General features: G+C 40.4%; 1 protein-coding gene across 2 annotated transcripts in view; it reads right to left on the bottom strand.

Annotated features, from left to right (window-relative positions):
• The window catches only part of Snx29 (sorting nexin 29), a 525079-nt gene that overhangs the window by 461186 nt on the left and 45825 nt on the right, over positions 1-18068 (bottom strand). For both annotated transcript variants that reach the window (XM_013517836.1, XM_005391150.2), the window contains exons 5-8: positions 7604-7784; positions 4717-4787; positions 3289-3537; positions 696-1068 (exon numbers count right to left, since the gene is read on the bottom strand). In XM_013517836.1, the coding sequence (XP_013373290.1) occupies positions 696-1068; positions 3289-3537; positions 4717-4787; positions 7604-7784 (874 nt within the window). The remainder of the gene's footprint in view (positions 1-695; positions 1069-3288; positions 3538-4716; positions 4788-7603; positions 7785-18068) is intronic.

Consider the following 18068-nt stretch of genomic DNA (forward strand, 5'->3'; position numbering starts at 1 on the left):
GCAGCAGCAGCTCACCTATGTTGCAGATGTGCCAGCCCCTATGCCAAACACCTCACATGAAGCATCGCATTGATTGTACAACACCCCTACAAGCAGGTGCTGCTATCCAAACAGGTGTCATCTGAGGCAGGAAGCTCTGGGAAGTAAAGCAATTTGCCTAACCAGTCCAAGTGAAGGGGCTGGGGATTTAGCTCAGCGACAAAGCGCCTGCCTGGCTAGGCAAGGTCATGAGTTCGGTGCCCGGTACCGGAGAAAAACCAAAAAAACAACAACAACAAAAAAAACCAAGTGAAGTCACATAGCAAGTAAACAGAAACCCAGGTTATCCAGACTCTAAGACCGTGATTGTTATTAATGATACTTTGCTATTTTAGGCTAATCTTGCCTTCCTCCAGAACTGTCTACACTAGCACTAAGTTAGAGATGTGAGGAAAACAAGTCATTTGTACAAAGCAAGGAGTTCAAGGCACACAACTTCACCCTCATTTGGTATTAAATACCTTCAACTATGCTCTCTTGCCCTCTCCTAGCTCTCAGGAGAATGCCAAGCTAACAGTCCCTCCTCCTAAATAAAGACATGAAAAGTGAATAATGCCCTAAACAAATATAAACCTTACACTCTTATCTCACCCACTACCATAGAAGGAGAAAGTGGTTTATGTAACTTCCTGCATTAAACTCAAAGTGGAACTTACTTCTCTGGTGACCCTGAGTGCATGTGCTTCCTTCCCAATGAGCTCCCATACACATCATCCTCATTTTCATCTACATCTTCATCGTCGATGCTTTTCACATCAAGTTTCTGGTACCCAAACTCCCCATTCAAAGACAAAGACTCAATTTTCCATGAGTTGCTGCTCTGACTTCCATTGGAATTTGGCCCAAAGGGGCCTTCAAAGGTTGACATGATATTGACTGAGGAGCGGTCTGAGTTTTCCTCTGAGCTCTCCCCTACCCCAGGTATCTTTTTAAAAATGTCCCCAGAGTTCTGTTCATCCTCCTCGTCATCAAATGAGATAATGTTGGTCACTTTCTTTTTCTTCTTCCGCTCCTTTTTACATTTGGCATCTAGCAAAAGAAAAGATATGGTGTAAGAAAAAGTAAGCAAGTCAAAAAATGATTGAGCCAATTTACCTGTAGGTCATGGAAAATCCTCTAGTATCCTATTGAGAAACAACTGTAAGACATATTCCAATTTTTCTAAATCTTAAATATCTCTACAGAACACGAACAAACTGGATATGGGCCTCTACCTCTGATTTAAATAAACACAACACAGAATATAAGTTGCTATTATTTCTTCTTGTAGTCAGTTTGATTCAAAAAGTGTTACCATTACTGAAGTGATTTGCATTATTCCACTACAGAAAATACTCTCGTGGCTGGTAGATAAGATAAGAAAACAGTCTGGAGGTTGTAGTGCACTGCTTCATGACCACAAATCCCTCCCATTGCTGTACCATGCCCCATTCAAAGAGGCATCTGTGTCTGCATCTTGAACCCAGCCTGGTGCAGCCCTCTGCTTTGACCAATGAAATATGGCACAAATAACATTGCATTCTAGACCCCAGGTGTCACAAGGCCTCATGGCTTCTGCTTTTGCCCTCTTGAACTGCTACCTGACACCACTCCCTAAAGGAGCCACTGGAGGATGAGAACCACATATACTGCTGAGGCCCCAGTATAACTTTAGGCACATCAGTGAGACCTTCCCGTATCCTGTTTCCTACATCATTCATACGGGGCCTCTGCTCTAGAAAGAGATTGTCCAACCCAGCCACCACCTGAATGAAGTCCCATGAGTGAGCTAGAAGGAAACTAGCAAGAGCACCACCATGCCAACTCATGGAATTATTTTTAAAATGATGTTGCGGGCTGGAGATGTAGGTCAGTAGTAGAAAACTTGCCTAACATGCATGAGGCCTTGAATTCAATCCTGAGTATCACCAGAAAAAAACTGAAACAAAAATAATGACATGTGGTGGGTTTAAGCCATGGTCTTTTGTTGTCATTTGTTATACAGAAAAGGCTAAGCAGAAACTAAGACTGCCTCAGGGATCAGAACTAAGATGAGACCACTTGTTCACCTCTCTTAATAATCAGCTCATATATGAGACACATTAAGCCACTTCCCATAACTCTAATAGAAATAAACCAAAGTACGGCCTGGTAGGACCTCACCAGTGGAGTATAACTGTGAGATAATCGTGAAAAAAACAGTTCCAAAATGGTTAGGACTTTAGGTATCTAAATTTCAAAAATTTAGTATCTAAATTTCAGTATCTTCATTACACAAAGCTCTATACCATCCCGTTCCCTACATCATTCGTATGAGGTCTCTGCTCTAGAAAGAGAGAGTAAGATAAATAGGTCTCTGTGTACTAAAGAGCCCATGGCATTCTGAGTTTTCACTATCATTAATAATTCCAAAGACTAAGATGTGTTAGTACATGTACCAACTCCCCCCGATGGATGCAATCATTATTTACTGCAAACATGTACTACTAAAAATTAAAATTAAAAAAGTGAGAGGCCCAAAAAATAAAAATAAAAAAATAATACTTCCAAAGGGAGGCCATAATTACTGCCTTAAGGGACTTGGGACTATACAGACTAGTACGCAAACTCAAAATTTCCCATTCTACTCTACAAAATACTAGGTATCTCCAAATGCTCAAGGGAAATTATAAACTTCTTGCTTACTTCTTACTTGAATCAATTTTATTTTACTTCCTCACAACCTAGAGTCAAAGCTGACATCTCTTCCTTCAGGCCTCTGCTTAAATGTCAAACCCACAACAAAGACAAGCCCAACAGCATTCATTCTCCAAAGCACCCTATGCCTGGCTATATTTACCATAAGGATAATACGTTATTTGTATAATTTGTCTTTAAATATCTCCCCTCACTCACCCCAAAGGAGACTATGAGGTAAATGCTGGTAATCTGTCTACTTACAAGCACAGGAAACACAGTGAGGGAATGAATGAATGAATGAATGGGGATCAATCTATCTGGGTTTTCATGGCTACCATCCCTCACTTTTGGTTTTCTCCTACTGAACAGTTTGCTTTCCTTCTCCATGATTTTCACATCTAGGTAAGGCGGTCTGATTTCCTTTGGCATGATTATGAAGTAGAAAAATAAATACAAACATAAACTGAAGATGCAAGTGTATCAGACTCCATTCTTCTTGGAATGACTTTCAGATGATGAAGTGTTCCCCTAAGTCACCCTGTTCTCCCTTTAACCTACCCCCGTTTCACCCAAGTGCCTATCCTTGCTCACCTGCATTGACGTTCTTAGACACGACAGGCAGAGGGTCAGCCTCCTGCTCAGGTTTGATGAGGATGGATACAGCAGAGGAGGCCGTGATCTCCCTGAGAAGACTGCTCACTCCTTGTGTGGATTCTTTCAGCAAGGAGGTCACATTCTGCGTTGACTCCTTTAAGAGGTCGGAAACAGTGGGAGCAAACTTACTCTGCCCATTTAAATCCTTGTTGTCAATGTTAATGGCAAAAAGTATGGAGTTCAGACCTGCCCAAAGAAAGGGAAAGTCTAGAGTGTTTGATGTTGAGCAAATACACCTCCATCAGGTGTATTTGTGCCAACAAGGCACAAATAATATAAGACACAGAAGGACATGCACTGATCTTCAAATATTTATAAAAACCTTCCACAAAATGGGCCAGTGGACACCAGCTATCACATGAACTGAGTCTTTCCAGATTTCCTCCCGGCAAGTTAGAAATACAAACAATCACCTAGAAGCAGATGAAGGCACAATCTCTCGAGTCAGACCATGGGGGGTGATCCCCACCACTGCCACTTACTAATTCAAGACCTTGGGCAAGCAATTTATAATCTCCCTGAGCTTTGGTCTCCTTAGCTGTGAAATGGGAACAATATTATCTCTCTCACAGGGTTTTAAGTATTAAAAAAAATCACCTACCAGAAACACTTAGCTCAATTAGTAATTAAAATATGTACCAATAATATCACTATAATTACATTAGGCAAAAACTTACACTGGTTATATGGCCTACAAAGGAAATCATGATCAAACTGTGGCTTTTTCTCATCCTCAGATAAGGCTAACATAATCTTCAGTATGTGGGACTTAGTGTAAACTTCTGAGAGAAAAACTAAAAAGGAAATAACAAAGAATTTGCAAAAAAGATACAAGCCACCCACTTTTGTCTGGTTGATTCCATCTTTCATACTTTGAGTAAAAGTCAAATACCAAACAATTTAGCAACCACCAAGTTACATCAGTCTAGGGTTTTCACACTGACATACCATGAACACAGCTCTTAACCTCATCTGACTCACGACCCTACAACAGTGGTTGGGGAAATGTCAGGGTTCCTACTTCACATAGGAGAAAAACGAAGGTAACAAAGATGATAAGATATGGCCAGCAAGGGGTAGAGCCAGGATTCAAAGGAAAATTCCTATCTCTAATTTCCTGGCTCTTTGTATTATACCTACCAAGCCACAACCAAGACTCTTTAACCCTATGCTTTGTCTTCCAAAGTATCAAATTCTAGATAAATGTACTCACACTCAAGGCACTAAAAGGACAATGATGAGTGATTCATTAAGTTGATACAGGACAGAAAAGATCACAGCATCCCTTGGGCCTATAAATCCACTCCCAGACAGCCCTCTCTGCTGACCAAGTTTCCCAGGACCCCTGGCCTTGGCCAGGCTTACCAGCTGCCATGGTAGGAAGCATGCTAGACCTTTCTTCATCCATCACGAAAGACCAGTCTTCATAAAAAGTGCTGCAAAATCAAAGAAAAGGAAAACGTTTTTAATAGTAGTTCTCTGCATCCATTACCTAGACAATTCCATTAGGCAGTTCCTTGGAAAATCTGTGTCTGGTCAGTCATCCCAGAGAAGATAGCACTATGTCTGAGGTCTGTGCTGGCTTGAAGCTTCGGATTACACACAGAGGTCTGAACGAATACATCCTAGGACTTCCTCACTGTTCCTCTCAGCCCTCAGGGTTTAGAATACTGAAAATAGAAATATGTAAATGTGTTTATAAAGCAGTACAGTAGAAGACGACAGAAGGGTGACTTCCACTCAAGCAAGATCCCCAAGAGACAAACGGGAAATCCAAGCTGGCCAACAGGGTTCACCTGACTTGATTTAAACAAGAAACAATTTCAGAAAGAAATTAAAGAGCACCAGGGCTCCACCAACCATAGCATTCACTTATAGTACCTGCCTGAGCTACCAACCCAAAAGCCCAAATATCCCTAAAAAAGACTGGGAGGCCTAAAAAGCCCCATGAATCTGAATAGCAGTTGAGAGGGAGGGTGTCAGAGAAGCTTGTACAACCCATCCAAAGTTACCCAGCCAATAAATACAACAATCAGAGCTTAAAAGCATGTCTCCCAAGTCCAATTTCCAAGCTCTTTATATAATTCCCTGTCAGGCAATAACAACCAAATACCCTCAATGCCATGACTTCCCCACCAATTCTATGTTAATGGAGTCAAAGCTCAATTTTAAGAGTCAAATGAGTGTTGAGTGGCCTGTATTTCACTGAGAGACTGGAAAAAATTTATCTGCTGATGCGACTGAATACAATGAACAAATGGAAAGAGAGAAGAGACACATCATTCCCAATATACTTACCCAGCAAAATGTTAGTAGAAGCAAAAACCACAAGGTCAAGCTGATATTTTCAACTGTACTTGACTCTCACAATTGTGACCCTTTGAATATATGAGCCAGTTTTCATGCATGTTGAATTTGGTTTCTTCACATTGAGTTAGGTAAGTGGCTAGTGATTCAGGGAAGATCCACTGTATTTCTTAACTGCAATTCACTTCAACTTCCCACTGTTAAATTCAACTTTAGCACTGAGGATGTAACTGTGAATTATTTACAAATAACTTGCTGGAAAGTGCTTCACAAAAATTCATTTTAAGAAACCTGAATATATTCTCCTTAACTAAAGTGCATTAGTGCTCAGAGGTACAGACTTTCTTCAGCCACCTAACTTTGGCCCTGAGCCGCACACCGGTGACCAATGTCAGCTGTCCTGGCTTTCAAACCCTCCCATTTCAGAGCCACAGGGTCTGAGCACACATTTGGATGAGGTGTCACAGGCAACATCAGTGGGAGAAGTGCATCAGGTGTTGGCTTTCTTTTTTTCCTTCTCAAGGGTATTTTTAAGATCCATAACACCTGATCCCAGAACAACCAAGGAATTACTGGTAGAGTAGTGACTACAGCAACACAAGCAAAAGGAGAAACCTGGGCCAGGAACCCTTGGCAGGATACAAAATCAAGTCACTGCACCATGATGCTGATAAAATGCCAGATTGTTGAATTAAATGAAATCTCAATACTAAGGTCCAGGGCACTGCTGATCTGAAAGTTATTCAAGGAACCAGGGCAGGGTTGATCACTGTCTCGTTTGTACCATCAGGTGACATAAAACATGTCTAGACTACCATTCTCAGAGGAAAATAGTCACAGTCAAACCAGAGAGATCAAAATATGATGAGTTAAAATTAAAAAGACAAGAGAAAATGCCAACATGTTAGAGCTAGATCTGTATAAATTATGAGTGATTTAAATTTTCATGTCAGTGGGTTCTACAACATTTTCAACTGTTTTTAAGGAAATGTGGTTGACTATATCATCACTAGGCTCCTACTCAGAGCCACTGCCATGGTTAACTATGCCTCCCATCCTGCTGAGCTTGGGTGTGACCAAGAGTAGAAGTATCCCTGTGGGCAGAGGCTTTACCAGTCAGTACTGAGTTCAACCATGACTCCTATTCATACCCTGCTCTACACATGCCTCATAAATGAAATATATGTAGAAGAGCCTTTGGTCATCCTGAGTCCCTGAGATGCAAACACCCTGCCATGACAGACATGCACCACAAGGAGGAAATAAACTTGCTTCTTTCATGTCACTGAGACTTTTGAACTGTTTGTCACTGACCTGTAGAAAGAATGAATTTTTTTGTTTTGTTTTTGTCTTTTCGAGACAGGGTCTCGCTATGCAGTGTAGGCTGGCCTTGAGCTAACTTTGTAGCCCAGGCTGGTCTCGAACTCTCAATTATCCTCCTGCCTCAGCCTCCCGAGTGCTGGGATTACAGGTGTGCACCACCCCACCCGGCTCAGAGAATGAATTTTACATTTATTACCAAGGGAAAAAACAAAGATTTTAATAAAAACAAAACATTTCCTTTCCTAACTTAAAATTTCCCTATTTTTTTTTCAGTCAGCTTGGGACTGAGTGCATAAAACAATCCCAAATTAAAATTCCACAAAATGAAGACAACCAGGATAAGAAAACAGCTTTCTACATACCCACAGCCTTGATAATAATAAGCACTGGTTGTGTGCTGCTGTACACAGATCCCATGCACACCCCTTTAACAGGCGTTCACACTGATTCTCCTGCCAAGTGTCCCCACAGGACAGCTGAACGGACGAAAGCTGAGGATGGGACCCATTCACACTAGGTGTAGGACTGGGCTGCAAACCAGGAGATCTGACTCTGTCTGGACTCTGCCATCTTCACCCTGGACTCCACAGCATCCCTCCCAGGAACCCCTCCCACTGGGTACCTGAGCCTGCCTCGGTCGGCCAGCAGCATGTGCAGGTAGCGCTCCAGAGAGTGCTCGTTGAGGGCACAGCGCAGCCAGGCCCGGCCCCGGCCCACGTCCGAGGCGATGTGGCGCAGGGAGTAGAAGCGCTGCAGCTCGTGCTTGTTGAGGACCTCCTTCACGTAGTACCAGAACACGGGCTCTGGGGAGAGAGCATATTGGCTGTGTCACTTGGCCTGCAACACTCATCATTTTTAGAGCAATGGATCCCAGGCAACTTTTTAGATTGGAAAAGAGCTACTTCTTTAGCATAGAGAAGGTGGGAGATACAGAGAAAATTCAAAAATTAAAATGACTACAAGCCAGGTGTGGTGGTGCACGCCTGTAATCCCAGCACTTGGGAGGCTGAGGCAGGAGGATCACTGTGAGTTCGAGGACAGCCTAGGCTACATAGTGAGTACAAGGCCAGTCTAAACTACATAGCAAGACCCAATCTCAAAAAAAAGACTACAGAACATCTTCCAGAATTTCCTTCCAATCTGTTTACCTGCACCTATCTTTTTTATACAAAAATCAATATTTGTGACAGACTGAATTAAGATTCCAGAAAACATATCTTATCTCTGGAAGCAATGAATGGTACTTAACATAGCAAAAGAGGCTTTGTAATTGTGATTAAATTAGGGATCCAGAAATGGGACGATTATCTTGGCTAACCCCTGAGGGCCCTTGTTGTGACAAGTATCTTTATAAAGAAGCAGAAAGTGGTTTGACTCAGAAAAGGAGAAGGTGGTATGACCAGGGAAGCAAAGATTAGAATGAGGCAGCCACAGCCAGACAATTCTGGCAGACAATAAAAGCTGGACAAGGCAAGAGTGGATTCTGCTCTGCAGCCTCCATTCCCCATTGGGTTAGGAACCAGCCTACCCCTAACCCAGAAAAACTGATCTTGGACTTCTGGCCTCCCAGAGCCGAGAGAAAATAAGTCTGTGTTGTTTGAAAGCCACCAACATTAAGTTAGGCACAGTGGCATGAGCTTATTGTTCCAGCTGCTCAGAAGGCAGGAGGATCACTTAAACCCAAGGGTTCAAGGCCAGCCTGGGCGAAAAGCAAGATCCCATCTCAAAAATAAATAAATAGCCAACAACTTGGTAGTAATTTGTTATGTCAGCCATAAAAAAAGAGTGTGTCATACTAAAATTTTCTAGCCTTGTTCACTTTTGGACTAGATCACAAACTTTTTCCTCCCACCATTAAGTCTTCAGGCATACGCATGTAATCCCAGTACCTGGGAGTCTGAGGCAGGAGGATCATGAATTCAAGGCCAGCCTAGGCTACATAGTGAGCTCAGGCCAGCCTGGACTAAAATAGCAGGACCTTGTCTCAAAAAACACAATACAAAACAAAAAAGTCTTCAAACATGATTTTTATGCCTTCCCAGTGAAACATAATACAGCTATTTCTCTGTTATAAAGAATATGATACACTGCCAAAATTCCCTCTATATAGCAAAGAACATTCTTATACATAAATAACTGTTCACATTTCTAGCTCCTTAGAAGAGATTTTCATAGGCTGAATTTCTAGGTCTAGGAGTAGGAACAGATTTAAGGCTTTAAAAGAAAGCTTAAGAGTTTGTTAATATGTACTCATAAAAATCATTCTTTTTTGCCAGCATCAGATTCATTCATTTTAAACACCCTTATAAAATATTCTTATAACAACTTACAGCCTCCTCAAGTCCACCTTTCTTATCCACATGCAGCTTTTTTCCATAGTTGTAATTCTAGTATATAGCTAATTTTGTGATCTATTTTCTTCTCTTAACATCAGCTCATCAACACTTTTGCACGCTGCCAATAATAAGGGCAGCAGCAGTAACTGCAATTCATTGAATGTTAGCTACAGGTATACACCAGCCATCGCACCCAACACTGTACATCTGACCAAGGGTATCTGCATGTAAAAGATAAGGCCTGGACAGGTGAAGAGCCCATACAATGATACTGTTACATGGTCAGTAAGTGGTACAACTGAGGACAAGTTCAGAGGCAACTGCAAACCACCAAACACATTTTGCCTTATGTAATAAGGAAACTTGATTTTCTTCAAAATGAGCACATTCAAAGAAGGCAGGATTTGGGGGCATGGAATAGAAAATAATCAGACATGTTATATGCATGTACCAATTCCCTCAAACAAACATCACTATCATGTATTGCAAACATTTAATAAAAAAATTTTTCTTAAGGAGCATGTTCATAACTGCTTTATTTTCCAAAGGGGTAAAAACTGAGTCTCTACTGCTAAACCCAGTTTTCAGTCCATGAGCTAACAGGTCCATAGACCCTTCTGAGAACGTGGTAGTCTTCCTCCCCCGCCACAGTACCAGGAATCAAACTCATGACCTTGCACTTGCCAGGCAGGCACTGTGCTGCTGAGCTAAATCCTCAGCCCCAGAATGTGGTAGTCTTTGAAGAACACAAATATACATAGTCCAGAAACCAGGCACCAGGTTAATACACTCACTCTGCTATTTCAAGTCAACTGAACAGGGACTGACTGCATTCTTTCTGTGGGCCATGAATTGGGCTGGGCCTGGATACCAGGTATCAACAACAAGGGCTCATCCCTAAAGGCACTTCCAGTCTAGTAGGCAGGACAACCAGGTGAAGAGATCGTTCAACTGAATGACTCTGGGCAACTCACTCAACTATGCTAAGCCTCAGATGCCTCTCCCATAAGTACAAATGTACTGACGTGTCCAGGGTTACTGGGGAAATTGGAGAACACAGAGAGCCAGTGCTGAGCATAATGCCCAGCTTATGATGACCAATCACAGTCCGCTTAATAATTACCTCCCCAGAAGAGGACATTTCTGCGGTTTCCTCTTTTGCTGCTAACAGCATCTCAACATATACATATGTATGAGTGCACATATATATTTGTGGATCCAGCCACCCTTTGGGATTCTTTAGAATAAACTTCCCAGGACAACTGACAAAACCAGCAATGGGGAAGTTCTCCCAGAACTGTCTTCTGTCTCAACCTTTACATGTGAAGTTAATCCCCTTCCAGAATTTGTCAGACCAATCCAAAGCACACAACTGGACAAAATGGTTTTGTTCCACTCTCCACCTCTCTCAAACTGGGATAGGGGAATTTAGGGAGAGCTTCATGCCCTGAGTCAGCAGCCAATAATGTGTTTTGAAATACTCAGACAACCACCTGCATTTCCATCACATTTCAGATCAAGTGACTCTCACCTGCATCCTGCCTTTCTTGAAAAATGCAGTCACTTCCCTCTGACCTTGAGTGCACATGAACATTTCACAGTGTTTTTCACCTTTCAATTTTGCAAATTGCTTACTGCTACAGAATCCTTTCAAAGCTTGTTGGAGCGATGCTGACGATGATAAGAATTATCCTACCAGGGCTCCACTTCCACTGCTAGAATTAATGTGGTCTATTTAAAGTGCAGCTCACCTGCCATTTAAAGCAGGCAGTGTCCATAACTTAATTTGGGAAGAAATACCGATCTGCTTTGAAACATGGGATAAGTTCCAAAAAGTATGCAAGGGCCCTTTGTTCTCAGAACCCCTAAAGCAACTGCCAACAAGAGCAAAAGAGCCACAAAAAAAAAAAAAAAAAAGAACAAGAGCCAAGACTGGGGTGCTGAAGCGAGCTGCCTAGGGGCACTTGTTAACAGAGGATGAATAATAACACTGGCTTTTGGCAAAGAGAGGCCTCGGCTTTCATTCACAATGCCAGGAATTCACACTTTGGAGATTATAAGACAAATACTTTGGCTCAAATCATAGTTGAGGCATTGTGTGACCTTGGGTGACTTACCTTGTCCTTTGTTTTCCTCATCTACACAATGGGGATTATAATATTTACCTCTAAAGATTGTTATCATGGAAAAATGAGAAAATAATACATATAGTGTGTATCCAATAAATGCTGTAGGCTAGCCATAATTAACTTACCTGTCATATAATTGGCAGTTGATGGGAAATAGCTTTTAATATCATTAAGACACAAGTATTTCAAAACACATTATTGGCAGCTGGCTCAGGGCATGAAGCTCTGCCCAGATTCCCCTTTCCCGGTTTGAGAGAGGTGGAGAGTGGGAACAGAGCCATTTTGTACAGTGAGGTAAAATCCCAGGCACAAGACAAGCAAGGAGTACCCCTTTCCCTCTTCTGGGAACAGTACCCCTTTTTCCCACAAGAAACATATTCTACTCAGTTCCCTGTGAAGAGGCCTTCAGCATACATCACCCTCTTCCTCCCCCCGCAATCCCAGGCCTCAGCAGGGAGTGCACCTCCAACCTCATCCTCAACCTGACCCTATTTATATTTTGTTCATTACAGATTTTTTGAACTAATTTTGGCTTTTTTAATATTACATGAAAATGTTAGTATCATGATGGCAGAGGTTTTTGTTATCCCTTAAATTTTATGACCAAAAAGAAGTCTTACTGACCTCACACTAGTCCTAGCCCTAAACCACAGTCTCCTCCACACAGTTTCTACCTGGATCACTGCAAGATGAGGCCTGGTTGTCTTTCTGCAACTATTGGAAAACTGTGTTCTGGATTTACCCAGAACCTTTTTTTCTTTTTTTTGAAACAGGGTGTCCCTATGTAGTTTAGGTTGGCCTCACATCGCAGCAATCCTCCTGCCTCAGACTCTTGAGTGCTGAGATTACAGGCGTGTGCCACCACACCTGGCTAACACCACATGTTTTTGCAGTAAAGTTTTATTGGAACACAGTCATACCCATTTGTTCACATACCATCTGGGGCTGCCTTCCCGCTACAATGGTACAGCTGAGTAGTCATGATGGACACCACATAGCCTACAAAGTCTAAAATATGTACTATCTGATCCCTTAAGGAAGGGAAGAAGTTCACTGACTTTTGTTCCACAAGTAGTTCTAATGACCAGGTAAACCTGAAGTCACCTATGGTCATTTTTCCCCCTACCGTACAGACATCTTCCTGAAAAGACTTTGACCTACACAGAAGCTGTTCTGAGAGACAGAAGCAGATGTGGGGAGCATCAGCAGCTCAAGTCCAATTAGATTTCTTAGTTACTTGGGTTAAGTGTGTGTTTTGGTCTAAAGAGACCGTAGTTTAAATAGGAACCACATAATAAAACTTATATATGATGTGGATAAACTTTTTTTTTTTTTACTTTTTAAAAAACTGTGGTAAAAGATATATAATAAAAGTCATCACTGTAATCATTTTTAAGTATACATTTCAGTGGCATTAAGTCTATTTCACAGTGTTCTACAACTCTCACCACTGTCTACTTCTAGAATTCTTTCATTATCCCAAACAGAAACTCCGTATCCACTAAATAGTAACGCCCATATTTTTCCCCTTCTGATCTCTGGTACAGACTTTCTGTGTCTCTAAATTTGACTAGTGCAGGTACTTCACGTAAATGGAATCATACAGTATCTGTCCTTTTACATCTGGCTTCTTACACTTAGCATACTGTTTTTGAGATTCATCTACTTTATAGCATGAATTAGTACTGTAGCTCTTTTATGGCTTAGTTTAAATGGGAAATCTATTGAGCAGCAAAGAAACTAGGACTTCTGAAACTTGTGCCTCATGTCCTTTTGGGAACATATCCCATCCTGTGCTAAGGAGCCATTTACATTCTGACAGGAGCAAAGTAAAGGACCCACTGGAACTTCTAAACTAGACAATTATAGTATAAAAATTGAAAACTCTGATGCCAAGGCGAAGTATTCATTCATGGAACATCAAGATTAAACACCTTTGCTGGGAGTGGTGGTACACACCTATAATCCCAGCACTTGGGAGGCTGAGGCAGGAGGATCACTGCAAGTTTGAGGCCAGCCTGGACTAAAAAGTATGTTCAAGGCCAACCTGAACAGCATAGTGAAACCCTGTCTCAAAAAAAGACAAAAAAAAAAAAAAAGATTAAACACTCTGAAACATCCAGAGGTCACATTTGTCCAAGAGGCATTAGTCTAGCTATACCAGATCTTAACATTTTGGAATACTTTCATGTCCCTTACACAACCCTTAGCCCAAGCCCTATGCCAGCTCAGATATTAAAGATCTTCCCCAGGACCCTGTGGACATCTCTACACCCTAATGACCCACAGTTTTACACTCAATTCATGCAGAATAGTACCCTGGTTTCTGGCTTTTTCCATGAGGTCAGATGTTGTCCACCAGCTGTTAATCATTTCTACCACTCCTAGATAGTATTTCCTCTGCACCTTTAACAGACAAGATCTCTTTCACCAGAAGCAGATTTGCAAGTTCATAACAACAACAGAGAAACACCAAGAGGGAACTGAAAGCATTACAGGGAGGGGAGGAGAAGGAGTGGACTTCCCCTCACTATCTAAAGGATGGGCTGTCCAGGCACATGCAGCTTCCTCCAAAATTAATTTTCTACAGAAATGAAACTGTTACCCAACGTGACTCAATGAAGCAAAATATTAACTCTGCTTTGAACTAAATGCAATTAACCGTTTTCAAAAATCCCCACTGAGGATCACGGAAGTCAGTCTATCTAATTTTATAGCGGCTGGTATATTAATACACCTGCTTCCAACAGACTGTGAAGATGTGTACAGAAAGCAGAGGGCAGGGACTTGGCTTCCCAGGAAACTGAGTAGCATAGCCTTAAAAAAAAAAAAAAAAAATAGCTGTTAGTGGCCTCTATGTGTGTATGCCCCGGTACCTTGCAATAAACTGGAGCTACAAAGATGTGTGAGGACAGACCCAGTCACTGACCTTCAAGAAAGAGGCAACAGTCAAGACAACAGGCAGAACTGTTCATAGGCTGGATGACAAAAAGACTCAGGAGCCAGGTGTGGTGGCACACACCTGCAATCCCAGCACTTGGGAGGCTGAGGCAGGAGGATCACTGTGATTACGAGACTAGCCTGGGCGAGCTGCCCTAAACTACACAGTGAGACCTTGTCTCAAAAAGACAAAAAAAGATATTAAAAAAAAAAAAAGACAAGACTATGGGCAGGGCACAGTCCACTCAACTGGGTCGGGAGCTCACAAATGACTCTGAACCACAATGAGACACCAGCTCATATATAATAGATGGCTATTATTTAAAAATGCAAAAACCTTTGAGTGCTTTCCTATCAATTCACAATGTCTATCATATCTCCTAGTTTAAATTAACTCTTTCAGGTTTTACACTAGTGAAACAATGCGGTGCTTGCACATGTATGTTTGATTTATTTCACTTATGAGTATGGTCTCTAGGTGTGACTATTTACCTATAAAAGCCTCGAGTTTATCTTTCTTTACAGCTAATATTCCATTATTAAAAAGTACCACAATTTTCTTATCCAATCCTCAGTGGATGGACATTTGGGTTGCTTCCACATGTGGGAAAAGAGAAGGGAAAGAAGGAGAAAGTTTGTATGTATGTATATGCAGGATAGTCAACATGGCTGTTCTACTGTCTTGTATTTCTTTGCTGAAAGAAACTGTCAATGAGTCCTTGGTTGATAAGCACTGCACGTCTATATCTGTTTTCATGAGAAACCACTTTGAAGATATCAATAAGTAATACAACAAGCATTGTTAATTCCCTACCACTTTGTTTGTAACTCCGTACTGTCTGTACTGTTCCTTTGCTATTTTGTAAAATGCTGTCTGTCTGTTAATATTTTCCTCCTTTTATTTTTAAAATTAAAAAGAAATAAAAATTTTAAAAATGCAAAAACAAAATATCAAGTGTTAGCAAAGATGTGAAGAAACTAAAGCGCTTGTGCACCGCTGGTGCATTTTATACTACACTGGGAATGTGAAGTGGTGCAGTGCTATAAAAACAATTTAGTGTGTGACACTGGATTAGTCCACTGATTGGCTTAACATACTTCTGGTGTGGCACCATGAGGTCTTACTGAAGAAGGCAGACCTATCCTGAGCCTGAGTGGCACCAACCAAGAGGGTTGTAGCCTGGATGGAATAAAAAGGCAAAGAAGAAAGAAGGCATGCTGCTTCCTAACTGCCATGCCATGAACTGTTTCCCCTCTGCCATGCCCCTCTGCCATGCTGCCCTGCCTTGGAACCAGCCAACTAAGAACTGAAACCTCTACCAACTGTGAGCTAAATAAACCTCTCCTTCTTTAACTTGTGGGTATCGGGTATTTTGTTCCAGCAATGAGAAAACTAAGGCACATTCCCAGCACTGAACAACAAAAACTAAATTATACTTCAATAAAGCTATTTTTTTTTCAAAAGTGTGACCAGCTCTTTTTCCATCAAGTGAGAATATAGAATACAATACGGAATCAGCGTTTATACAACCTGAAAAAAGGCCATCACCATGACTACACTGATACCTGATCTCAGACTTTTGGCTCCTATGAGAAATATCTTTCTGTTGTTTAAAATAAATGAATGAGTGAAATTCTTTAATAAAAAAGAGCGACATCCCTAAAACCATCTTATATTAAAATGATTAACAGATACTATACAATTATATTCCAATAACTCTGAAGTTTTTAAAGCAATAATACTAATAAAAATAAATAAAACTAAAAGCAATAGACATTGTGCTTAAGAAAACATAACTTAACGAAATGCACACATGACAAAATAGAAAACTAAAATCATGTTATACCTATTAATTAGGTATTAAAGTAGGGCTGGGGATGTAGCTCAACAGCACAGCACCTGCCTGGCAAGTGCAAGGCCTTGATTTCGATGCCTGGTACCACAAAAAAAAGTAAATCCATACTGGCAAGCCTTTCTACAAAGAAATCTTCACCAGTAAATTACTCCACTTGATGAAGAAAAATGTCAACTGTCTACAAACTCATCTACAAATAGAAATGAAAACAAAGGAAATACTTTCCAACTTATTTTATAAAGCCTGAATAACCTTGACTCCAGATTATGACAAGAAAATTACAAAAAAAATAAAGTCATATGTTAATCTATTCCATACACATAAATGCAAAAGTCTTAAAATCAAATCTGTAATACATGTCATTGCTTGGTTGGTTTTATTCTAGAAATACAAGAATGACTTAACACACAGAAGTCAATCTCCATAGATGCAAGTAAAGAACCATTTGATAAAATCCAACATCTGTTGATACAAATTCTTAGCAGTGAGTTATAGAATGGAACTGTCCTAATTAGATAAATCTTTTCTTCTGAGATCAGGAATAAGACAAAGACACTCATATCTCCAACGCTATTCAACAGCATACTGGAGGCCCTACAGAGTATAATAAAGCAAATAATAATAATAATGATAATAATAATAATAATAATATACACTGAAAAGGAAGAAGTAAAATTCACCACTTAGAAAACAAGAAGAAAAAGAAAGGAAAAACATGATTACACCTGTAAAAATCCAAATAATTGACAAGGTGTATAAAAAAAATGCATATAGAAATACAAAAGGCCAAGAACAGCCAAATAACCTTAATAAAGTCAAAAGACACTTAACAGATATAAAGTTATATTGTTTCATTATAAATATAGTATTTAAGACAAGGCAATACTGGCACAAGAATAAGTAAACTAAAGGAATATAATACAAAATCCAGAAAAATACTTAAAAATATATGAACACGTGATTTATGACCAAAGTGATACTTTAGGGCACTCAAGAAAGAATAGTCAGTAAACGGTGTTCAGTCAATTGGTATCAATAAAGGAGAAAAAAATTAAGCCTCTCACACATTCAACATACAAAAATAAATCCCAGCTAAGACTAACCTAGAAAACTAACACATAAAGTCTTCATGACTTTGGAATAAGCAAAGACTTTTTAACTGGGACAGAAAACCTAGATCAATAACACAACAAATAAACTAGACTATTAAAATGAAGTATTCCTGATCATCAACAAATATTAAGGAAGAGTGAGAAAGACGTTTGCAGTGCTTGTATAGGAAGGAAGGACTTATGTCTGAAATATATAAGGAACTTCTACAAATCAATTTTTTAAAAGAAAAGGCAAAATATTTGGACAACTGCTTCATAAAAGGATATCTGAATGATAAATAAGCATAAGAGACAGGGATCAACAGCGCTAGCCACCAGGAAATGACAGAACCACAGTGAAATACCACATACACTTCAGGGCAATATTAAAGTGGCAGGGATGCGGGGCCACCACAGCTCCAGAACAAACTCACAGCGATGGAAATGGGAAGTGGTGTGACCATGACCAAAGCTCAGGGCACGTGAACCCTCTGGTCATAAATTTCATTCCCAGATCCACATAAAACGTGTATATGTTCACCAACTCACGTGTACAGAAACAGTCCTAACAGCTGTATTCATGATGGCCCCAAACTACACATGGCTCAGATGTTACTAATAAAGTAGATAAATAAACTGTAAAACACTAATCATCAAGGAAGGTGAATGAGCTACTAGAATACCAACACAGAATCTCACAAAACAATGCCAAGTGACAGAAACCAGACACAAATG

Source organism: Chinchilla lanigera, unplaced genomic scaffold (genome assembly GCF_000276665.1).
Source record: "Chinchilla lanigera isolate Chin_1 unplaced genomic scaffold, ChiLan1.0 scaffold00041, whole genome shotgun sequence".
Classification (NCBI taxonomy): Eukaryota; Metazoa; Chordata; class Mammalia; order Rodentia; family Chinchillidae; genus Chinchilla; species Chinchilla lanigera.